The 25,704-nt window shown below is 48.7% G+C and overlaps 1 protein-coding gene across 3 annotated transcripts in view; it reads right to left on the bottom strand.

Annotated features, from left to right (window-relative positions):
* NTRK3 (neurotrophic receptor tyrosine kinase 3) overlaps positions 1 to 25,704 on the bottom strand; it is a 203,648-nt gene that overhangs the window by 147,343 nt on the left and 30,601 nt on the right. For all 3 annotated transcript variants that reach the window (XM_058811211.1, XM_058811209.1, XM_058811210.1), the window contains exons 2-4: positions 24,777 to 24,851; positions 23,455 to 23,526; positions 5,016 to 5,084 (exon numbers count right to left, since the gene is read on the bottom strand). In XM_058811211.1, coding sequence (XP_058667194.1) covers positions 5,016 to 5,084; positions 23,455 to 23,526; positions 24,777 to 24,851 — 216 coding nt within the window. The remainder of the gene's footprint in view (positions 1 to 5,015; positions 5,085 to 23,454; positions 23,527 to 24,776; positions 24,852 to 25,704) is intronic.

The following is a 25,704-nucleotide window of genomic DNA, read 5'->3' as shown; positions in this document are numbered from 1 at the left end:
TTCAATTCTGTCCTCAGATCTCTTCCCTTGCAGGGACCATTGCAGCTGCTTCCAGCTTTTCCTCTCACTTTTCTGTAACACAGCTCCACTACCTACAAACCTCTGCTTGTGGACATAAATGCACCTTCTCTTCCTGCAAGAAGCACCTTGGGGACCACAAGGTGCCCCTTGGACAAAACACACTGCTGGACCAGAAGACACTGCCATGTGCTGCAGACCATGGGTGCAGCAGCATCCTAGTGAGAATTAAGGCAAGGGGCCCTTTGTGGGACACATGCAGCACAACTTAATCCTGGAACGAGCAAACAAACCCAAAGGGCATTTTTTGCATGCAGGCTGCAATTGCTGCCAAATTATGCTTGGCTGCAGGCACTCAGGAGCTGTGCACACCCCTTAAAACTGAAAATGCCTGTGAGAAATAGCAAATGTCACAGCTGCAAGGGAGCTGGGCTCTCTGCACAAGCAAAGCTGCTCTGGCACTCAAGGAGTTAATCCAAAAAGGGGCTGAACCTGCACCTCAGACAGAGCCACTCACCAGCACCACGAGCAGAGAGTGATAGTAGGGTGTACTCAGGGCACAGCCCCTTCCCTAAGCAGGTACAATATGTTTGGGAAAGAGAAAAATTGTGGCAATCATGCCATGAGCTGTCATTTGATGAGACAATGACCCATCAAAACTGAAACCCTAGAGCCATGCAGGTGTCCAATCAACTCTTCAACAAAACTGATGCTGCTGGTGCCTGGTTGAGCCCAGCTCTGCTCCCTGCAGAGAGCTGTACCCACCATCTCCCAAAACTGTCTGGAGAGCCTTTTTAAGGTGGACCAGTGTGGGAGACAGATGCCATCAACCCTCCAGTGTGCTCTGGAACAGACAGGGACTTCACACACACAGCAGTTTTTTCCAGACTAGGCAGCTAAATGAGACACACGCCCCGTCCCATGCCTCCCTACTCATCAGCTAAAGCAAAGCTGTCTGCAGCTAAAACCTCTCAGAGGGCAGCAGAGATCCTTGCCACACTTCTTCTGTCTGTTTCAATTCACATGAAATTCCTGCCAAGGTTTCATACTCTTACAATTAAAATGCTCTTCCTATCTTGGGACTGAGGCCACTTCCCTAAGCTTGAGAAAAAAAAGAGCGCGCAACACAGAGAGAGAGAGAACAAAATCTAATTTTTTTTATTCCTAATTATTTCCCAGAACCAGGGCTTCTCTTGGTGGTCCAACCAAAACTGTTATTTCTGAGCCCCTGCCAGAAGGGGCAGGGATAGAAAGGGAAGGACTGGGACAGGGAGTGGTGTGTGCTGTCTGACAGCTGGCTCAGCTAACGCAGAGAGCAGGCAGTACCCACTGCCTGGCCACAGCTCTATTACTGGGACTGCTGGTGGTGATAACTTTCAAAGCTGGAGGCACAGACCATGTAAAGTTGGACTCATAACATTAACAGAAGTGCTGCTGTGCCCCATCCCCACCAAAGCCTCTTGCTGTAGCATTGCAGAAATGTACTGCAGGGCAACTTGGCAGGCACTGCTGGTATTAGAAATGCTGATGGGTTGGGCAGAGCAGCAAGATGTTCAGGACTACAAGGTTTTATACAACCAAAGACGTAATTGGATCCAGAGTCTTAGGTCTTTCCGGGAAGGAATTTCTTGAAATGTCAGCTCTAAGCTCTCTGAGGATATGACAAAGGAAGCCAAGGACATGACAGAGGAAACCAGCTGTGACTTCTGGATAAGAAAGGCTCTAAGTCCAACATTTATGAGCTGTTGCATGTGTCAGATGCTTCTCTGCACACACTCAGCTTCAGACTTAGGAGAGTTGTGCACTCATTAGCCTGAGCCCTGCTGGTCAAGGTCAGCCCATGCCATGGGAATTAGGGCTGGAGTTACTGGAAACAATTCCAAGCCTTGTTTCTGGCCAGAACGATCAGGAGATAATACTCTCTGGAAGTGTGCCTCATTTTTGCCATCCTTTCTTCAGTGAGTCAGCAGGGAAAAATCTCAGCTCTGTTGAACAAGAAATTCTTCTTTAAAGCATTACCACGTTCACCAGGCTGCGACGCCTTGGATGCAGCCGAGCAGCAATTTCAAGCCCCAAGTTGCCATCCACCTGCCCAGCACTCTTCTGATCTTTACTCCTCATTGTTCGCTGTGAGTGGCTTTGTCAGGTCTCGTGTTCCCTGGCAATCTCCATGTCACACTCAGTTGTAGCTCCTCTCCTCCCAGCACTCTCCTGGAGACAATCCTCTTGCTGCTTCCCTCACCACATGCTCCTCTGCTCCGAGTTGCCTCGTTCTAAGTCACGGTTTTGGCTTGGGTGCCTTTCCTTCCTCTGGATCCACGATTCCCTGATAGCACAGGGGCACAGGAATTCAGTATAAGGCATCTCTGGTGGGCCTCTGCACCCACTTGTCCCACCAGCCCTCCACACAGATGTGGAGAAGAGATTCTGGCCAGCTTCTCTGTGTCCCTGGAGTCTCCTGGCCTCTCCACTGCTGTGCACAAATGCTGCTGCTCAGCCTGTCTTCCCAAGGCTGGTGTCTCTGCATTGGCCTCTGCTGCTCACCACCTTCTCCCTTTCCACAGAGTTTTGGGCTCAATTTCAAGTCTTTGGCTGATGCCAATCTGCAACTCCCTTTCTAGCTTTCACCAGTGTTTCACACTCGCTTTATGTGGGCCATGTATTCCATCTCCTCAGGTTCTGGAAGCCTCCTTGGAGCTCAGTGTGCCAAAAAACTGTCTCTTACTCACCCATCCTCTGCATTTCTAAAAAAAAAGAAATACAGTATTTCCCACTTTTGTGGATCCATTAGTAATTTCTCCCCAACGTGGAGATGTGCTCTTCCTCACCAGCAGGTAACATCCTTCTAGCTGTCAGGACTACAACCACCTCACAGTAGGTAATGTGCATTCACCTTAATTCCCAGCATCTTTATGTGAATGATTATTCAGAGCCCATAGCTCAGGCCAGACCTCTGTGCTGCCTTCTTTCCAACAATTCCAAGGTTCAGCATGGCCCCAGGAAGGATGCTGCAGGCACATCCCTCTGCCCCTTAAAAACTGACATCCATGGGGGTATCAGATAAAATATCCCTCTTCTGCTGTGTTTGGGGATCAGCATCACCAAATTATTCTGGTAATCTTCATCCTAGCCATGCTTATGTGGATGAAAGATCTCTAGTTACTCAGAAGAGAACACAGGAAGCATCTAAAGCAATTCTTTAGGAAAAATGAACTTGACCAGGCTCTTAGTCCAGCCCAGCCAGCAGCAAGGCAGTCCCTGTGGGCTGGCACATCTGTAGGTCTAAATTGCTCACTGGAGCTGGTGCCAGAGGTTGCCAATACCCTTTTCACAGCCTGGAGCAGGAGAGTTTCACCTGAGGCTCCTGCCCCACATAATGCCAAGCCTCCCTGTGGGACACCATGGACAACACACACCACATCAGAACTGCTTTTCCACCCCACCACGGCTTCCTACCAACCAGCCCTGCGATCTCCTGTATTTCTTTGTGCGCGATTTCTTTGGTTCATTGGGATTTGTTATCTCCAAGAAAGCTGCTCTGAGCACAGCTCCAACTGGAGCCAAGTAATTCAGCTCCTTCATGCTCGCCAAGCTGCAGAGTGCTGGCCCCAGGTGACACCATCCAAAGCCACCCCAAGCACACCAGCTCCCTGCCAGGATCATCATATCAGGACAGCACAGATGGATTCATCAGGTGAAATACCCTTTGCTGCCCAAAAAGCAGCTTCTCAATTCCCTTTGTGCTTGGTATTGGTCTTTTGAGCCCGGCTGGAGCTGGCAGACCTGGGACGTGCCTGAAGGAACAAAATATGACCAAATGAAGCAAAAGCACATAAAAACAAGCCCCTTTGGAAGTATTCCCATTAATCTGCAGGCTCACCATTACCCCAGGCCCTGCAAGTGCCTCCAGCTCAGGACTGCAGTCCCATTTGCTCCTCCACTCTTGGGTCTCTCTTGGGTAGCAACCATCAATCTGAGTTTTGCCAGACAGTGCAATGACAATAAGTAAAGGTCTAAGAATACAAATGACTCATGCTATTAAACTTGAAACCCGAGCCAGGCTTGAAAAATATTTAGAGCTGTAATCAGCAAGGAGACAAATTCTGAATTCAGCATTTTAACTCTGCAAGCCAAATTTCCCCATTAGAAGGGCGTTTCTCCATTTTCTAATATCACTATTAGTATTTTTCATTTAACAATTTGACAGAAATAAAATACACTGCAGTAACACCAGTGATAACACACTTACTCCCACTTGAAAGACTGTCTTTATTCTTTCATAAGTCACTTCTAGCTTACAGCTCTATTGATCATCAGTGAGGATGAATGGAGCTTCCCAGGATCCTCTGGGACAAATCCTACATATATTTTTTTTTTTATACCCACCAAAAAACTATTCCTAAAATTCAACAAAACAGGTCATCAGGGCAACGCTCCATTGATTTCATGTCCACTTATTCTTCAAGCACGATGCTGAATGCTCTATCAATAATTCAGCAGGCTGAAGGCCACCAGTGCCCCAGGAGACACAACTATCTCATCATCTCCCACATCAGAGCTGGGAGGTGTCTCCATTGCTGGAGAGAAAGGGAATCATGGGCCTAAAAAGCAGGATTGCCTTCTTGTAAAGCACGTGCACCAACTAAGGAAAAGCAGTTAGCCCTACCCTGCGACAGAAGAGAGCAAGTGTTTGAAGAGATTCACTCAAAACCTGGCCTAGTAAGTATTTCTAATGTGCTCACAGAGTTAGTCAGCCATTTACTACTCCAAGCATGACTTGTTCATCATCCCGACATTAATTAGCCAGCTGCTGTGAAGTTAAAAGAGAAGCAGTTATGCTCTAGTGCTCCCATACCCAGGAAAGCCTTCCAAGGATGCTGCTGCCCACTGGAGTTTTAGGTAATTATTCTCTGGCTTCAAAATAACTCTATTTGGAAATGGTTCCTCCTCTCAGCCTCCTGCCTTTTCCCAGGAGATCCCCCCAGGGTCGGACTTACAGTTCAAAGAGTCGCAGTGTCTGGAAGAGTTGCCATGACAGAGTGGTGAGCCGGTTCCCGGAGAGGTCTCTGAAAATTAAGGAGGAAAAAAAATAAAGTAGTCACTGTAAATAATTCTTCCTGCACATGGCCCTACCACCTCCACAGAGCTCATCGTCTTCCTCGATGGGGAGGCTGTCAAGCAGTTTAGAACCCAAGTTCAGATTTCATAATGAGAGATTTTAATGAGGACAAATCCCAAATGAAAGTTTCTCTTCTTGTTGTTTTTTTTTTTTTCTTTTAAGGGTAAAAGTGATTTATATCCTGCTGCAATGTTAAGGAAAAAGAAAATTCCAGTGTCTGATTCTTGCCCATGAATCTGGAGCTCAACCAACCATAAGCGAAAAGAGCAAGTCTCATTTCAGAACTTGAACAAAAAATTAAGGACAAACCTCACGTTAAAAATAGTAACAGCCAGGTTCAAATGACAGCACGATGATTACCCAAGGTGTTATCATATGATCTGCAGTAGCTGTGCATTCCAGGTGTCCCGGAATGTCTGTGTGCTGCTTGCACCCAGGGGTACCACTGCTACAGCAGCCAACAGCTCCCCATCCCTCTCTCCATCTGCCCAAACTTGCAAAAACATAAATCTCATCTACCTGGGAGAGCTTTGCAACCCAGCAGACATCTTCTCTTTAGCTGAAAGCCAGAGAGGATGAAAGAACGTAAAAGGAACTGAATTAATAAAAACAAGAGAAAGAAATGTGTCTGGAGCAGGGTGAGCAGGAGAACAGCCCCTGCTTTCTAACAGCACAAAAAGATGGTAATGAAACTCATTCTGTTCTGGCCAGCCTGAGAGCCACCAACCCAGTGACCAGCCCATGGGTGAGTGAGCAGAGGAATGGGTGAGCACAAGTTCTGGGAGAACCCCAAATGCCCCATATCTCTTTGCTGGTCTCCAGAACACACAGGAGGTGCTGTATCACATCCTTCACCAAATCCATCCCTGCTGAGAGCCACAGGCAGGCAGGGCAGCCCCTCTGCCTCAAACCCACAGGGAAGAGCAATGAAGAGCCAGAGGCATCAATCACCTGAGGTTCACTCAGCTCTGGGCTGGCCAAATGGGAGGTGCGACCCAAGGCAGTCCTGCTGTGCAGGGCTCAGCCCCCAAACCCTGTTTGATTTGCAAATAAGTGCTAAAACCAAGAGAGCAAAGCCCTGAATGGCTCCTGCTGGCACAGGTCTGATGCACGAGGATTTGGGATGACAGATTCATTTCTTCCCTTACTCCGAGTTTCAGCAAGGGAAAAGCAATTCTGGTCCTGTCCCACCTGCACAGAACTCTGCAATTAGGAGTGGGGAAGCTGCTCACACAGCAAAGCTTTGTCCCAAAGGCTCTCCACAAGCCTGGCAGAAGAACAAGCCCAAACACAATGATGGCACAGTGCTGCCTTTTTAAATTCTGGCTCTGCTTCACATCAGACTATCCCGCTGTGGGAACCACAGCAAACCACAGGTACCTCATTTCACATGACTGTGATCCCACCATTCCCTCGTCTGTAGACAAACTGCTCCCAGCCTCTGACAAAGGTGGCAAAAATGGCAGGTAAAGCTAAGCAGCGGGGAAGAAAAATATTACAAGACTCCCTCCTTTATCCACCCCAGAGCACTGAACACCTGGAAATTTTGCAAAGACAGATGAAAAGTGGGAGGGGAAGGAGCAACTCACTGTTACTGAAAAGTTAGACAGTAAACTCCCTCCCCCAGCCCAGGGAGAAGAAGGAAGCGTAAAGGGGATGCATGAGAGACAGCAAGATGTGGGAGAGAGGCAGAAATGCAGAGGAGGGAGTGAATCTCGCTGGAATGTCCTTTCTCAAAGGTCATGTTTTGCTACATTAGGCAGAAATGTCAAGAGAAAATTGGATTCTGAAAGAGAAGAGAAAAAACAACAGGCTTTCCACGCAAATAAGGGAATCAAAAATAGCATGATCGTGTTATTACAATTTAGGACACAGAGAGATGGAGAAAAGATACATCCTCACTAATGCAGGGGGCTTTGCCAGGCAGATGTGCTCCGCTCCTCATCTCCCACAGTGCCTGGAAACCAACTCCTACCACCTCCTCCCTCCCCCAGACAATAACCCCCAGCCAGCGTTAGGGACAGAGGAGATGGCTCTGCCCTTGCTCACATCTGGCAGGAGACTCTGTGCTCAAAGGGCAAAGCCAGGGTTTGATCTGACCTGACCATCAACTTCTGCAGGGCTGGGCAGGGGAACACACACCCACAGCTCCATTTCAGATCAGCCTGGACACATACAGGGAGGAACACGTCTGTCACTGGACACTGACACCTTGGGTACTCCAAAACGTCACAAAGGTCCTTCCTCAGGCTCAGAGACAGACCTCAGCACAGAGACACAAGCACACATTAAAAACGCACCATTTCAGTCACAAAATCTCCAAAGGTCAGAGATGCCAGCACTGGGATTCCACACACAAAAGGGAACAGCTACTGACTTGTGCTGCAGAAAACAGAGCTCCTCCAGAGAAACTGCACTGCACAGCAGTGATTTCTGCCCAGAACAGATCCATCCCACATGCTGCATGGGACAGGTTTCCTGGGGAAGGGAGCATGTGATTCTGTAATTAGAGATGGAATCACAGTACGTGCACATGAGGAGGTTAAATTATGGCTCCACAGGTGAGGCTCTGAGCTCCAGCACTTTGTAACTCCTGTTTGGTGATTGCAAGGTTCCCCACAGTCACAAACCTCAGCTGCACACACCAAGTTCCCCAGTGTTCTGTACAGCATTAAATGGGGAGGGTTGGGGAAAATCAAGGCACTCACATCCAGACCTATTCCTCTCACAGCTGCAAATCAAGGCCTCTCAAAGGCTCATTCTGCCTTCCTGCAGCATTTCCAAGCTTGTTGCCACCTCCAAATCCCTGTTACAGGTGTGACAAGAACTCCATCACCCTGTGCTGTGGCTGGGCAGTGCCAGCTTCTCTCCTTCCTGACCCATTTCCTTCTCCCTCCTAGCTGGCTGAATTGCACTACTCATTTCTCTCCACTCTCTCCCAGATATTTCTCAGCCTCAATTTCCTTATCCATGCCCAAATTTCCTATGATCTTCCCCACTTTTACACCCTCCCACACCAACAGCAGTGCCCCAAGAAGAGCTACTACTCCTCTCCCTTACTCATTCCTGAACATCCTTTGCAAAACTTCCCCCCTCCAACTGGACCAAGAGCTATTCTGCTGATCTATGTCTCTGAGCAAAACCAAGTCTTCCAAGCAAAATCTGACCTTTGACAAGATTCCTTTCCCTCCACAAAAGGTGGATGCAAATGTTCTGCAACAGCAGCATCATCAGAATTTTCTAGCTTGAACAAAACAGCTTTTTCCCAACCTCCCTTCTACCATCTCAAACATTTGAGAAAGCTCTTATTTGAAACTAGAAAGAAATAAGAAAAAATAGAATCAGCCAGAAGCAGACACCCAAAGCAGAAAACTCTAGTCTGAGCAATTAAAATTTGGCAGAATTATAAGAAAGTGGAAGCAGTCCTGTAGCAGTGTGCCAGACAACCTTTATAACAGCCTATGCATCAGTTCCACCTGTAACAAAACACATCAGACATCAAAGAAACACAGGCAGAGGGAGGCAAAATGCCTTCCCTGCATTTTTCTCAGCAATGAACAGAAGCCTGTCTATCCCAGGACAGATCTGCCATCAGCACTCCTGGAACATATTCAAAGTGCTTCTTAGCCATGGGACATTTTCTCCATCACTCACAAGATGCTCTTTTCCATGGAGACAGTCTCTAGGAGTAGCTGCCAGGGTGCTTTTTGCCTCCAAGAGGAGTTGAGTAGGGAGAGGGGGTTGGAGAGAACTCACCTGGACCAGGTCCAGGGCAGAGCCACCCAACCCACCCATGGCTCAGGCTCAACACCACTCCACAGCCCTCCTGCTGCAGCAGCCCTGCTCCCAAGGCTCCTGCTCCTGTCCCCAGCAGCCCTCTCCATCATCACCTCACTGCACACCTCAGGGACAGGCTGTTACACTGAGTGACAGCTAAATCCCAGCTCCTGCTCTCTCCCTCCCTCCATCCTCCTCCTCCTCCATCTCAGGGGGGCACACGCCATGTCCCACACACTCTCCCACAGCTCCCACAGGCTCTGCCAAGACCTTGCCTAGGGGGGGTGACCTTTGCCATTTTGTCACAGCATGAGTGACAGATGCATCCATGGAGTGCCCCATGGAGTCCTGGATGAGCTCCTGGGGTTGAAAAAGGGATGGGTGAAGGTGGAACAAAGAGGAGTCCAGATCCGCGCAAACCAGAACAAGTGGACTTTAATGCAAGAGGAGACAGTGGTTTTTTTCTTTTCCCTTAATTACCCAGCAGCCAAAAGTGTTTCCACTATTAAAGCCATTTTTACTCAGCTAAATTAAGCCAGTTGCCTCATTAATGACACCAACAAGCAGGAGCCCCTGTAATTAAACTGTAAGTTATTTTATGCAGCTCAGCTCGACGCAATGGCAGAAACGCTGCTGCTGGGGAGGGACCCTGTGCACCTGTCCCTCCTCCACGCAGCTCCATCCTCCACTTGCCCTTGTTTCCAAGCTGACACATTTATTTCTGCATGGGAGAAGTTTTTCACACGTTTTAATAACATGGTGCCACTATGAAAATCCTGACTGGGAGGGATTAACTTGCCAGAGCAGCTGGGGCTGAGGGAGCACGAGCGAGTGCCTGGCAGCAATGAGAGGAGAGATGCACATCCTCAGCTGTGGTCCCCAGTGCTGGATGTGCTGGTGGCACTGCATGTGACTCCCTTGATATTTGGGCACAACAGGTGCTTCCCATCATCTCACACAGCTCACGGCAGCCTTAGCTGGGTGCTGGCGGCCACAGGAGAGGAGAATGTCACAGCCTCACATGCTGCTGTAGGGACAGCTCTGTTCAGGCTTGCTTATCCCTGCCAGATAACTCCAATGACCTCTAAAAGCACTGTTACACTCCCAATCACCCTCCCTGCCTTCTCTGTCCCCCTCCCTCCTCTTCCTGTTTAGTAAGCAGCTTTGCTCATTAAGGGAAAAAATGTACTGTCCTCCCTTAATGAATGTGCTAAAATTACCCCAGCAAGTCCCAGAAGCTGTGGCAGGACAGGCCTCCCCACAAATCAGGCTCTGCAAATATTAGACTTGATTGGAATTTCCAACAGCTCAGCCCCAAGTCCCAGCAGGACATGTTTGAGACAGCCTGAAAAAGGACTGGGCACTGCCAAGTGCGTGCAAGCCTCGCATGCCCGGAAAGCAGAGTGGGCAGAGCAGGATGTGCCATTGGACTGGTCAGCCTGGGATTTCAGAGCTGCCAGGAGCTCTCCTGGGTTTGCTCCCTCAGCACCAGGACACGTATATTGGTGCTGTGGAGGAGTGAGACAATTAACAGAGGTCCTCAGCCATGGTCTGGCATTACCCACATTTTGCTCCTCAAGCAACATCCCAGCACCTCCAGGGCTTTTCTGACCCCAAACACAGCAGGACCAAAGAGTCTCCAAGGTTCAATCGTCCTTTGTGTGCTTAGGCAGCAAAACTATATCCTTTCTGCTGTCCACAGGTTCAGCCCTGCACCTTGTGAGGCATGTGTCACACAGCATGTGCCATGACATAATCATCTCACTCCCCACAAACTATTTCTTGTTCTAGGGCTAGAGTCAGAACCTGCAATAATCTCCCAAACTCAGAACCCTGCACCAGAGAGGAGAGAGGCACCATGATGGGTGACACAGAAGAAAAGCAGTTGTTGCCATTCCACGTGCACACCCCTGCTCCTGGAGGTGTGGAACTGGAGCAAGGAACCACCAAGCCCTCCGTATTCCTCAGCTGCATGTCCCTGATTTTCAAACTCACATGGAGACAGGGCTGAGGGAGGCAGAAGGGGTTGGTCTCCTGCATTGTTCTTTAAACAAAAGCATTAAAAAACAAAAAGCTGCAGAGCAAGTGGGAAGGCATTAAGGCACCACACCTCTGTCACAGGGCTCCCACAGCCATCCCACAGCAGCACATCTGCCCCACACCTCTCCTCCCAGTGCCTCTGCAGTGCAGCAGCCATGTCCTCTGCTGCCTTCAAGCCAGCCCAATTTTAATTAAAGGCCATCTCCTACCCCATGACACTTGCACACCCTCCAAGTCATCTCTCTGAGGCATCTCCCAGCTGCACAAAGCTTTGTTCAGAGACAGATCACCCCTCAGAGCTGATTGCTGCTCACAGTTTCAGTTCAGCACACGGTACAGATGGGGAGGCGTCACCAGATGTGGGTCACTCTGTCCCCTGTGCTTCAAGGCACAGCAGATGCAGGGATCTGGCCCTCTGCACTGCACTCATCTTGCCCTTGTGTTTGTGCAGTTTCCATTGCTCTTCTCCAAAGACATCTGGACTCTCAGAGGACTTGAGGAAAGGTTAAAAGCTGGGTCAGGCCTGCAGTTGCTTTCCCTTTGCCTGCCAGCTTCCCTGCAGGGCAGAGTCCAGCAGCAGCCACAGAACTGGCCAGTCTTCTGCTCAAGGAACAGAAAAATCAACTTGCAACAGGCAAGAACCTTCCCCCATAGCTGCCCTCCTGCAGCCAGGAGGTCCTCAGGGCTGCACTGCCCCCACCTCATCTCCTCTGTCCCAAACTGCAGCGATTCTAGATCCATTAGACTGAAACATTACTGCACACTGGGCTTTCCTCCTGCTTTGGCATGCAGAAGTAATAGAGGAGATGTGTGCTGGCTGAGGACAAGGGTTGCCAGCTGCCAGCTCCAGCAAGGGGCTGGGTTTATCCAGCCCTATTTGCTTCAAACTGCATTGTTCTTCAAGCTGGGAACAGAGAACAACCAGGGAATGCCTCCTGCTCATGGATTTCCAGTGAACCCAGAGCCAGCCCCACAGCCCTGTGTGAGGGAAGAGTTCAGAGCTGTGGCAAGGCACATCTTGGGGGGACGGCATTGGAAGGACAGTGACACCCACAGGGCCTTTCCCAACATCTCTGAGCACACTGTAATTGGACTTTGATCATATTAGAGTTTTTCCAACCTTATTGATTCTATGAATGTCCTAGAAGCAATAGGAACAAGTGCTCATCAGAGGAACCACCCAGCTGGGAGGTCACTCCAAATGCCCAGGCAGACACTGGGAGAGCTGGATGAGGTCCACACAAGAGCCTCAATGTCAGCTCATTGAGCACAGATGTGCTGGGACAGGTTCTGGGGCTCCATCTTCCTCCTGAACAAGGACTGTGATCACAGCTGTTAGAGAGCTCTTACATCAAATTTATATTTTAGAAAAAATGAATTCAAATATCCCCACCTACTTGGATGCCCAGAAATCAATGAGCCTTGAATAACCTCGAAGGGGTTAGCAAAGAGAAAACTAACAGCTGGGCCTGAGCCCCAATTTTCCTGATTGAGGGAGGAGTGCCAGAGGCTGGGATGCACTGGGATGGTAGCAAGAGCTCTGCAGAGCCTCTGAAGGAAGGAAGGGGTATAAATACAAGACTATATATATATATATCTCCAGCAATAGCAAAACAACAGGGCATACGGCAGGGTAAGCTCTCGGCAGACTCTGCTAAATGGTTTCCAATTAATTAACTGATTACATGATAGAACAGAAGGGGATTCAAGTGAGTGCTGTTGACCTTTAAGAATAATTAATATCATCAGGATAGCAAAACTCGTCCAAGAAAAATAATTAGGAAGATTCTAATATTGCCTCCAAAGCCACATTGAAAGGGGTGAGGAAGGTTCTGGTTAATTCAGAGGCACAGTTCCCACGTATTTCCTAGGAAACCCATTTCTCCCTTGCACTTGCTTCCACCCTCAGATCTCCCACACACACGTGCTTCTTTCCTACCCCAGTCAATCCTCCCCCTCCTCTCCAGATCCATTTCCCTATCACCTCTCCTACACCCCATCCTCCTTCTGCTCTCCAGGTCTTCCCTAAAGACTCATTGCTCCAATCCTCTGTTGTAACCTTCTCTCTCCAGCCTGGCCCCTGTCCCTGACACAGACTCATCCCATCCCCTGCTCCTCTTTGGCCAGCCCAGAGTTCCACTCTCTGCCTTCTTGAACCTCAGGAAGAAGAAGCCCTGGTCCCTCCACATGGCATCAATCCACTTTTTATCTCCAGTCAGCACTGGCACCTTCACAGGCTGACAGAAGGCAAGCACTACATGTCATCCCAAAAAAAGCCATTCCCTGCTTTTCCTCAGCAGCCAAATCCATCCCAGAGGCTGGTCTGAGAAGCAGATGTAAGAGATGCACAGCAACAGGAGGAAGATGGGAAATTCATAGATCCCATTACACCTCACCAAGCACATGAGAATGCTCCCACCTCGCTACTTTCTCCTTGCTTCTCCTTTCCCAGTTTGCTTGGCCCCAGTGTCATGCATGGGAGAGGGGTTGGAAAGCCATTTAGCCAAGCAGGAACTGTAGTGCTGAGCTTCTCAGGGAAGGCAGCCTAGACACCCTGGGAGCGAGGTTACATGAGCAGCCAACATTTCTTGTGAGGGAAGTGTAAAAAAACCAACCCTGGAACGAAACCCACCTTTGCAGCGAATAAATAAATTTCCTCTGCTGCTTATTATCATTAAAACTTCTGCAGCTTGACACTTCACTAAATTATAGATAAAAGCAAAAATGGTCTTCCTGGGCTCAGAAAAGCAGGCTGCTGCCAGAGCCCTGTGTTTACAGCAGCTAATGAAAAGAAAGCCTGCCATTAGCCTGCAGCACTCGCCCCACCTCGGCGGGGAACGGAGCTACCTGCACCCCAGCACTGGGAGCAGCAGCTGGGAGCTGAGCTGGGGACGGGCAGGGGGAGGTGAGCACGGGGGAACTGAAGGGCCCATGCCATCAGGCAGCAGAGATGGCAGCTGCCACCTCCCATGCTGTGCGGAGCCTCCTGGCCGCAGCAGGAGGTGAGGCTGACGTGCTCCAGCTACGCCTCAGCAGATGACAAGAGAAACACCCGGCTTGGGAGACAGACAGCAGCGAGCAGGACCTGCCTCCCCCAGGCTGCTGCCTCCCCCCAGTGTCCCTGGGGTGGGCATGGGGAGCAGGGAGACACAGCAGGTGCCTGGGACACACCTGAGCATGGGTTTAGGAGCATCTCTGCCCAAAAACCTGTTTGCAGCGCCTGAGCACACAGGGAGGGATTGTGCTCTGAGAGAGACCTGCCTGCAGCCACAGCTGAGCCGTGGCATGATGTGACTCCTGACAGCCCAAGGATTGCTGGGCTGAGGGAAACAGGGAACTGGTGGTGACTTAATCCAGGCAGAGCCCAGTGAAGCCTGCTTGCTGCACTGCACAATTATAACCACTCCAAAAGCACAAAAATGCTTTGCCTTTGACAGTTAATTCTGTCAAAATAAACAGGAATGTCTGCACACAACAGCTCCATTTTACCCATCCTTCTCAATACATTATGTACTTAAAAAGAAGTATCTTTTGCTGGTCACTGTGAGGAATATTTTCCAATGAAAAGACTAATCACCACAAAGCACTGAATGCTTCAGAGTGCGGCAGGCATTCCTTCATTATTCTGAGACAGCAAATTACCCACAATTATCAGCACGCACAACTGGATACAGCAAACATTTAGCCAAAGCCCACAGATTGTGGTTGCAGTGAGGTTGGATGGCAGATGTCCTAGAGAACTACTCATGTGAGAAACCCCCAGACAGCAGCTGGGTAGTGGTGCTGCAAAACAAATCCATTCACGCTGCAGAGCACAGTCACTGCCAGGAATCACTGCAGCTCAGAAAGTTTGTATTCACAGAATCTTAGACAGGCGTGGGTTGGAAGAGATCTCGGAGATCACATTGTTCCAAACCCCCTGCCGTGTGCAGGACACCTTTCACCAGGTCAGGCTGTTCAGAGACCCATCCAGCCTGGCCTTGAGCACTTGCAGGGATATTGCAGGTATTGCAGCTGTCAGAGAGGCAGCTGGGCAGGCTGGCTGCACAGCAGGAGAGATGGAAGAAAAAAACCACACTGCTGACAGTGAAATCAGCCTGGGCACCCCACAGGCATCTCCCACACCATGCCCTGAGCCAGCTTACGGATAGGAGAGCACAGGCTGGGGCTGGAGGGGGAAGGAGTTTGTTGCAAGACAAGGGCAGAAAAGGCAAGGGGCAAACTACAGGGAGGACAGGGAAGGCTTCAGCACAGGCAAGGAGCTGGGTCAGAGGCCAGGAGGCTGCAGGGAGTGGGAACGAGCGCAGGAGGGACGGGAGGAGCCGCCGGCCCTGTCCGTGGTGCTGAAGCTCAGGGCATCGGGCACCGGCGCAGCTCCCTGGGGAGCAGCCCCGGGAATGCCCAAGCTTGGCTTCAGGCATGAAACACGGTCACCCACAGCTCCCCGGGCGACACACCTCTGGCTCTCACTGGCAGCCCTCTAAACGCCCCGCAGTTGTCACAGACACATCTTATAAAAAATCCTTTCCTCAGGATTTTTCCCTCCTGAGAAGTTGAGAAGCCTCAGGAACAAACATAAACATTGATTATCTGCTGCTGTGGAATGCAACAGGTGCATCTGTGATTGGCTCATGTTGGTAGTTTCTAATTAATAGCCAATCACAGTCAGCTGGCTTGGACAGAGAGTCCAAGCCACAAACCTCTGTTATCATTCTTTCTTTTTCTATTCTTAGCTAGTCTTCTGATGAAATGCTTCCTTCTACTCTTTTAGTACAGTTTTGATACAATATCTATCATAAAATAATAAATCAAGCCTTCTGAAACATGGAGTCAGATCCTCGTCTCTTCCCTCATCCTCGGACCCCTGTGAACACGGCCACACACAGTCTCTTGTACCTGATGGAATTCACAACTCATCCCTTCCCAAATACAAATAAGGGTAGGGATTGGTGGGAAACTTTGACCAGTATTCTAATAAAATTTTATCATTCCAATAAAACTCATGGCTGCCTAACTTATGACATTTAAATTCCTGCCTTGCCACACACCGTCATGAATTAATGTCCCATCATTCATGCCCTGTCGTATCTTATTGCTCAAATACCATATGATTTTAATGTTTCTATTTTTCTGCCCTGGTGCTTATTGCCAGTATATCAAAAAGGGGAAGCCAGCCCTCTAATCATACTGTTAGTAAACCAGGATCATGGAAAGACAAATCCCAGGACAGATAGCTTTGGTGGTCACTAAACTTCCACTCATCCTGCCATGACTGCTCATTCCCCTGACAACTTTCAAGCAGATTTCCATGCCCCCAGATACCTCCTCCCAGGGAGGCTTCCTCTTCCCTCTGCAGCCCCTCTCACACTGGAACAGGTAGGTAAGAAATGCTTTGCAGCACAGGCTTTGGGAGGAAGCAAGAGGGACAGTCAGAGGCTCTTTCTGGAGCCCCTCCATGCTGCAACGATCTCAGAAGCCTTGAAACAAGATCCATTCCTTGTCATGCCCAAATTTCCAGAAATCAGCTCAATCTCTGCTACTGGTGGTCTCAGAGATGTGGTGAGGTTTAACCAAGGTACAACTATGTCCCATTTTCAGGATCACAGCCAAGAGAAATGTTGTGCCTCTCTTTGAGGGGAACCTCACCACAACACATCCATCAGGCCATTGTTGCTCAGCAAAGACTGGTCAGAAGCTGACTCCCCCAAACCCACCAACTTGTCTGAAGTTCATATTTTACTCTAGTATTGTAAAAAAGAAAAAAAATCAACTAAAAAATACAAAAAACAACATACAAACAACAAACCTCACATCACTGTAGGAACAGCTTCATTTTAAACATTTCCTCTTTTTGAAGAGTGGATGGGAAAAAACAGGACCTTTTCAAAAACCACAGCTGCCCATTTCACATGTCAGTAAAAAGACAATTGATCAAATTTCAGAAAGGGAAATAACTCTCAACAATGTAACTGCAAAGATCATCTCAACATTTCAAAGGAAGGAAGGAGAGACAAACCCAGAGTAAAATCCTGAGAGCCCAGGTTCCACAGTCATAGACATTACATAAGAATCCAAATATGCAAAACTTATTTGTGACAGAGTTATTGTAACTGATCTTGCATTGCAACAGCATCTCACAACTCAAGGCCAAGTTTCATTAGAAATCATACAAGGTGTTATGTCTCAAAGCAGAGAAAATAAATGTTATTCCAGGTTTTAAGGTAGGTAACAGAAGCAGGACAAATCTTGGCACAAAACATGAAGTGCTTGAAACACATGAGAGCAGGTGCAGCTAGAGTACATCAGTCACAAACTCACTGCTCCCCCTTCTATCACAGTACAATAAACCCTCTCCACAGCCAAGCAAGGCAGCCTACAGCCAGGAATTAGTTACCCAGTCCTCTCAATGCAGGTCAAATGATTTCAACCCAGCCTGAAGGGAAGCCACAGTCCTGCAGGGAGCTGGTCTCTCCTCTGGCCTTGTGCACAATGGCTGGTAAAACACAGGACCTTCCTCTGCCACTGCAGCACAAGGAGAAGCTGCAGTTAGCTGGTTATCAGTCACCTGCGGCAGGAAAGTGGGAATAAACATGCCATCAAACCCCTGCTGCCCATTAGCATATCAGCAAGGACCTGCTCTACACTGGCATCCGGGGGACAGAGCAGATGGGGAGAAAACAGGGAAGTTTATGGAAGCAGAGGAGATGTTACAGCTGTTTGTTTTAGTGGCTGTGCTGTAGGCATGCCCAGAATTTTATAGGGCTGGAGACATATGGGGGAAAATGCCTCCCTGAGTTAATGGCAGCACAGTGATTGGATCTTGGAAGGGGCTGGAGCAGGAACATCCTCAGAGTACAAATGGGAATCAAAAGGTAGCCAGGCTGCTGCCTGCTTCAGGATAGAAAAGGAATATTCGCCTAATAGTACTTAAAGGCTATTTAAATCTTTCTCACAGTTCTTATTTTGCCTATATTCACGAAGAGAAATTTAACTCCCATTTAAGAAATGCAAACCAAACACATTAAACTATCAAGAAGGTGGTTTGGATAAATGCATTTTGCTCCACCTTCCCAGAGAACTCAGAGCTCACCCACTATCAAACACTGTGCCCAGCTGGTATCCACAGCCTCGTGAGGCTGCATTGATTCAGGAGCAGGGATGGAAAACCAAGGCAAATTAAAGCACAACACTTCGGGTTAGGAGGAGACTGCCAGGATGGGTATGAAAGCAGTGCAGTGGTGGAAGGACAAAGCAGGAAGAAAACATCAGGAAAGAGGCAGAAGGCTCATAGGATATCCAGAATCAAGTGGAGGGTTGCAGGCAGGCACAGGGCCTGAAACTGGTTGTGGAATGGAGCAAGAGAGAGAGAGTTTAACCCTGATTCATATCTAAGAATGGCTCTTTCAGAGCAAGACAACAGATTATTAACACTGAGCAGGGGAAAGTGACCCTCAAGGCATGACCAAGAGGAAACAGTGTTCCACTTGGAATAATTCAGCATCTGATTATTTGTTTATTTCTTTATTTAGTGTAAGATATCAGTCAATCTCCCAGACACACAGAGCAAAGGAAGTGAAGCTTGCCAGCCTTGCGGAGGGTTGCCTGCAGCCCTCTGAAAGCACACAGGCCTCAGTTTTTGGAGTGCTATGAGTCCTATCCTGACACAGCACTGAAGAGGGCAGAGGGAACCTCACCAACTTCATACAACCCTTTAATTTTCAGGGGATGCAGCCTTGTGTTTTACTTGTAACATAATTCTGGGAATCCCCATGCCAGAGCTACAAGCTACATTCAATACCTAGGTACCAGCTCATCTGGCATGACACAATTGCCTTGAACCAAACAAGAGTACTGAAGACAACCCCATCCTCAGAAAACACTCCAGCCTACAAAGGACATTCTGGGAAGCTCCAGATTAATTACAGCTCAAATTTGCCCATGAAAAGAAGCCCATGGATCATCCAGCCCAGTCTTTCAACAGGCAAAGCATGTCCCTGCAGCATTCCTGCCAGCACCTTCCTGTTATTCCCCAATCCTCATTTTGGGGAGAAAGAAACCAACATGAACACACAGATAAAAACACCTGGGAAGCTGATCATCTGACCACACCATACTCAAAAAAAAACAATTACACACAGCATGAGCCAGCCCAGGGTCACAATCTTTAAGACCTTTGGGTGAAGACTGGAAGGAAAAGCTTGATCTTCTCCCCTGGCAGGCAGCACTGAGAGAGTGCTCTTTGATGGAAGCTGTGTCTGGGCTGGCCCACAAACTAATTTTGAGCATGTATAAACCTCCAGAAGACAGTTTAAGAGGAGCCTCTGATGCAGACAGAAATTGTAATTATTAATTTTCTAAATAGAAATCTGACTACTTAAGCCTTATTTAAAAGCATGCCTGTCTCTGTAATTACACGGCCTTAATTTGTTTTCTTTACTACACAATAAATAAGGTGTGCACAATTACCTCTGCAAATACAAGGCAGTGCCTTCTGACTGGCTGGTTGAGTACGCAGCCGCCCAGGAAAACATTCTGAGGGAATCACAGACTTAAGTACCTGCTCCCAGGAAAGGGTGACTCAGGCACTGCAAATACCAGCTGGTCTGGCTGTAGGCACAGCCTGCTCCACTGTCCCACAGCCAGTGGAAGTCCTGTCCTCCCCTGTGCACCAGTTCCTGGTGTACTGTGAAGCTCAATCCTGCTGTGGACTTCCCAGGAACATGTTAATGCTGAATTCTTCCCCACAAGGCACTACAACAACTTCTCTTTACTCTGCCTGGTTTCATGACATGTGTAGGAAGTTGATAACATCTCAACTCGTAACCTTCTATCAAGTTCAAATAAATTGGCCAAAGGTTTCCAGTGTCATTAGGAGGACAGAGAGAGTGAGAGCATGAGAGGCTCTTCCCTCACTAAGCTGTGCTAAACACAGCAGCAGAGTAAATATGAATTCAGATGGTTTATATTTCTCAAATTTGAGAACCATACCATCCTAGAGCTTTCTTGTACAGCCTCAAGCCAAAGGCTGAGGTTTTCTGTCAGCACAAACATTTCCTCTGCTCAGCTGCATCACCTGCTAACACTGACACCCAGAAACCTTGGCTACCAAGGCTCAGTCTTGCACAGCCTAGACATGTTGGTCCTCACATCAGGGCATGAGATTGTCCAGGACCACCCCTGTAATAGCCAAAGGGCTGTCAAACATGCACAGAAACTGGACCAGGAACCTATCAGTGCAACTTCTCACAGTGAGATGATGCCCAGTAAGGGCACACGACACTGGAATATATTCAGCTTAGATCAGACACACTTAGATCCACCCCTGTTTAGCACCCAGCCAGTATTTGTTCTACAAGGACTGAACTGTCTCAGCCCAACCACCAGCAGAAGAGGTAGATCCATGCTGCAAAACCCACTGTTATATTTTGGATTGTCTCCATAGCAGCAATAGGCTTCACATCACCAATGATCAGACCAGCCATGGAGCCCTAATTGTCCTCATTCAAGGAGAAGGAAGAGGAAACCAAAGAGGAAACCAAAGCCATTTCTGGATTCACACCTCTGGCTCACACTCACCCACTGCTCCTCCCCTGATTACGTCAGCCTCAAGCCCCTTGCACTTAATACAGCTAATTTCAAACCCTAAAAGGACCTAAACCCTAAAATGACCCTGCCAGGCTGCACTTTGGAGCACCCTGAGGTCTACCACTTGAGCAGCTGAATGCTCAAAATCCCCTTCATGGGTTTCCCACCTTTCCTTCCTTACTCTGTGGTGGGGAAGGGGGAAAAAATTAAGCCAAGCTTCACCCAAAGCCTCACAAACCTGAGCTCCTGCAATTAGAGCTGGGATAAGTGATCTGCTTGTGATTGCACAGCTGGGGTCTGAAGACAAGCGCGTGCACAGAGGAAGGGCCAGAAATAGATGTTACTGGGAGAAGGCAGAGCTATCTGGCCCATCTGAGAGGAGGAAACCTTGATGAAAGGCACTGGGGAAAAAAACTCAGTTCAGCAGGAAGTTTTGATTTAACCCAGGATGGGAAGGGAGGCGTGTGTGGGGTGGAAATAAGCTTTTGAGACCTCAGAATTTTTATGTGAGCTTCAAGTGAAAAAAACTGCTCAGACCCAGCTTGTAACACCCTGCAAAGGTCCAGCCTAAGGGCCCCACCACCCTGTGCCAACCCTCCCTGGCAGTGGAGCCACTCTGTCATGTGTTAGACACATTTGTCATCTTATTGACTCAGCTCCACCAGCAACCATCCAAACAGCCACTAACAGAGAAAGAAAACCAGAGTGGCAGCAAGAACGTGTAGCAGTAACTCAACAAGCCCTAAGCACCATCCCATGGTCCCAGCCCTGCACTCAGCCGCACCACAAGAGGATCGGGACAGTATCCTTCACTCCCATCCACTCCTGTACCTCACCACAGCAGCCCAAGACTTACAGCAGGGTGACATTTCCATTAATCCTTTTATCCCTGGCTCCTACGTGCAGAGGCTGCAGCAAATGTCAGGCCTTTGAGCTGAGCTCCCGGGGAGGCAGAGCAGCCAAGGAGGCACCTTGATGTGCTGGCACAGTGCTGGGGCCATGGAGGGGATCCCAGGTGGCACCAGGCTGTGCAGAGCCTCTCCAGCCACCCTGGCTGCAAGGCAGCATCAAAGGCATCGTGGTCTGAGAGCCTTTGGAAGCAGCAGGGAGCCAGCAGCAGCCCTGCAAGCCCAGGTCTCCACCCTCAGCCGTCCAGCATCCCTCACGGGGAACATCCACACTGCCAAGCCCCAGGAACAGCATCAAAACCCACTGGCAAACACCAAGCAAATAATATACTTACTTGCCTGGAGCTCCAAAAGGCAAGGGAAGAAAGATATTAAGAACATGATCAATCTTACAGGGCCCGAGCAGTAAACAAACACATATTTCATCACCACGTACCAATCCTAACTCTTGACAGAAGATGGATGTGGGGTTTTTTCCACTCACAAAAGTAATTCCAAAAGACAAAAACAAACACTTTGGGGAAAAGCAGCAACAATTGCCTGTGTACACATTAATGGCACATTCAGCCTCAAAGCTAGCATACATGGCCTTCTAAACTCCTACGACATCCAAACTAATTTCATCAGGAATCAAATGCTATTCATTTTATCTGCTAGATACATAAACAGCAACGGCACAATTGACAAACAACCGTCAAAAAAAAAAAAATCAATTCAGAGTGGTTCAGAGAGAACTGCTTCCCAGGAACAAACAACTACAGAAAATACAAAACAAATGCTACAAATCAAAATAACAAAGAGCAGAAATCAGGAATATCCCAGTGGTCAGAACTAACGAGGGTTCATTATGAAAATATGCAATTCTTTAAGCTCAAAAAGGCTCAGTTCATGTTCACAATGCCCTCAACTATTCATGTCCTTTGGTACTGCAGATCTTCTATTTAGTAAGTACTTTACTGTCACTTAGCAACTGTAAATGGTTTTCCAAAAAGGAAGCTTTTGGGGTTTTTCAGTTCACATCATCTCTGAGCAGACATCAAAAGACAAATGCTCTGCAGGTCGCATCCATCTCCTTGCCCCAGGAACGAGTCTGTATCGATGGCCCAATGCACCCACACACTCAAATGAATGCACTTTTTCACTGAAGCCACTAGCACTGCTTTCCAAAAAGCAGGGATAAACATTCCCATTCAGCCCATCAGCTGGTGCCCAAAGCCAGGGCCTCTCCCCAAACCCTTTTCACCTTTCGTATCTACAGTGGAGCAGAGAGGGCTTTGATCTTGGACACAGCCGCTTGGACAAAACATTTCAAGTCCATGGAGCACCTTGCACAGTGGCCTGAAATTCAGGCTTTGCTTTATCACCTTGGGAAAAGTAAATACACATTTGGAAAAGAAACCAGTGCACTTGGCCTCAAGGATGTGGAATGACACATGACACCACTCTCTATCTAACAATGCCCCAAGCAGCTGGACAATTGTGCAATGTCCAGGATAACAGGGCTCCAGCCTCTCTGGCACAAAACATCCCTACCCCATGCCCCTGCAGACACCAGTTTAAGAAGTCAATAATTAACAGCAGAGCTGGCAGCTCCATATCCCAGGATTTGTGTCAGAAAAGCAGCCTTTGGTTAAAAAGTAATGAGCAGGGCAGGCTCTGGCCATGCTCTGGGGTGGGTGGCTGCCCCCAAACTCGGCTGAAAGGGAAATGTGCAGCAGCCATGGGGCTGGTAATGATGCTGCATTCATCAGAGCTGCCATCAAAGTCAGGGCACTCATTAGGAACCCAAAACCCTCAGCTTCCCAGCAGAAGCTCCCCCCATCCTTCACTGCAGCCCATTCCACTTCCATGTGTGTTTATCTTTTCCATCTCCTGTCCTTTCCCTTCCCCATCAGCATTCCCCTTCCCTCTCCTTGCTGTCCCCCACAGGAACTTTGGGGATCCACCTTGGGAACCACATTTCCACAGGGAGAAGAGGCAAAAGGGACAGGAGCCATTGGCACTTACATATAGTGCAGGTGTGGGTTCTTGGCAAAGGCTCTTGGCTGGATGTTTCGTAGTCCTGAGTTCCTGATTGTCCTGTGGAGAGATGCAGAAGGGCAGCAATGGAGTCAAGGCAGACAATTGCTCTGCTCCCACATCCCCCAAGGCTTGCTGGGGTGGCACAGGCCATCTCCTGCTCCTCTGCTCTCCCTCCTTCTCCACAAGCAGCACTGCATGGCAAACCTACCACAGCAAAATCATCTCCCATCTTCACACCCAAGAGGAAACCCTGCTGCTTGCAGCTCTGATAAAGAAGGGTATTCTCCATAGGGAATTGTAGATCTTGAAGGGAGAATAACCCTTTTCACAGCCTACTTTGGAAAAGCTCCATTAGTGCTATAACCAGGATTTGTCAGCACTCTCAAACACATGGTGTGACTATTGGGGATGGCCCTGTGCAGGGCCAGGAGTTGAACTTGATGATCTTTGTAGATCCCTTCCAGTTCAGCATGTTCTGTAATTCTGTAAATATCTGCTGTCTCTGCTGCTTTGTTACGTGAGGAGATAACAACAGCCAGCCTGCTTAAAGGGTTTTGTGTGTTAAAAGTACGGTTTGCTGGAATTTGGTTAGTGACTGCTCAGCCCCATACAGCTCCTCCAGCCCACATGGGAGCTGTATTTAATGTGAAGCTCCCTGTGAAACACATTATTAGAGTGTCTGATTAGCTCTGAGCAACACTCTGCATCTCACACACACAGCATCCAGGGTGCTCACAGATCCTGAGGATGTAGGAGGGGGAATTAAGAAACTGGCTGGCATCCTTGCTTGGCCAGGCTTCCAAAGCATATGCAAAGTCCCTTCAACCTCATGGACCTCGGTTTTCCCTCCATGACGCACAAAATTGACCTCTGTCCATGCTCAGAGAGCTGTGCAGGGAGATGCATTTCCCTTCCTGCACAGCACCACCATGATGGTAACTGCACTAAATGAGGACCAACAGCCCAGCAATGAAGAATTGGTGGAGACAGCTGGAATTCCACATTGTGGGGCTGGAATGAGTCAGAGCAACACACAAGCCCAAAACCAGAACAGCAGGGGAGAGGAGAGGTCAGGGCTGATGTGTGTTGACAGAGCTGTCAGGAGCTAGCAATCCTCCTCCTCACAGACCCAGCCAAGACCAAAAGGCATTTCATCTCCATTTTGTGGACTCCCATAGCAAAACACAGCAGATCCAGCAGCTTAAACTGGCAGCATGGGGGCTGCAGAGGGAAGGAAGCCATGGCTCTTCTGGAAGGAAGGGGCTGCCTAGGCCCAGTCCCCTTCCCAATGCACAGGACATACTCACAGCCTCTGGAGTCCTGTGTACAGCTCCATGTCAACGGCGTTCAGCGTCTGCAAGTTCTTCCAGTTCTCTATGTGTCTGTGGAGGAGAAGGAAAGGCTCAGCTGTGGCACAACCAGATGGTTGCTGAGCCCATGCCAGGGACAGCACACAGAGGGAGGATGTGATACCCCACCACCCAGCCCCATTCTGTTTTCCCAGTCTCTTGGAAAAGTCAAATAACATGGGTTGGCCCACAGTTTCAAGCACAGAACATGCAACCAAGCCATTGAATATCCTTGCCCAAGTCATTGCCCCTCCCTGCACACACCAGTGATCAAAGACACGATTGAAACGGGTCTGGCAAAAAGAGTGAAAGCAAATAAAACATCTCAACAAAAACTCAGGGCCATAATAAAAAAAAGTCATATATTTATCCAGTCTCTAACTGGGGTGGATAAACAGGCTCCCAGTCTTTGCTGGCTGGACACACTGCTAGCAGGAGAGCACCAAGCTTAGTTTGGAAACATTGCCTTTATTACAAATTCCTCAGTCACCTGGGGCAGTCTGGCAGGTATGTTACAGAGAACAAAAACAGAAATAGATCTGTCACCGCAGGATCACTTTCAGTAAATATTAGAGGCGGGGGAAGGTGACAGACCAGCAGCTCCAGAGAACAGGGTCCCCTGTTATCAGCAGCACAGGAGTGATGCTGGCAGCAGTGAGGCTGCCTGGCTGTGGCGACTGCCTCTGCAATGCTGTGTGGTGTGAAAGGAGTTCAATCCTCATCTCCCAGGCAGCTTTCAACCAGTTCTGGCTTTCTCCCAGATTAAACTCAGACACCCTCCCACCAGAAACACAAACATTTTCAAGAGGGTCTTTTCTGAGGAGCAGGTGGAGGTAGTCCTCTCTAAAAGCCAACTGAGAGAGGGAAAACATCTGGCAGGTCCCAT

This window comes from Ammospiza caudacuta, chromosome 10 (genome assembly GCF_027887145.1).
Source record: "Ammospiza caudacuta isolate bAmmCau1 chromosome 10, bAmmCau1.pri, whole genome shotgun sequence".
In the NCBI taxonomy this organism is placed as follows: Eukaryota; Metazoa; Chordata; class Aves; order Passeriformes; family Passerellidae; genus Ammospiza; species Ammospiza caudacuta.
Note: the sequence above shows the minus strand (reverse complement) of the source record. Positions and strands in the feature narration are given on the sequence as shown.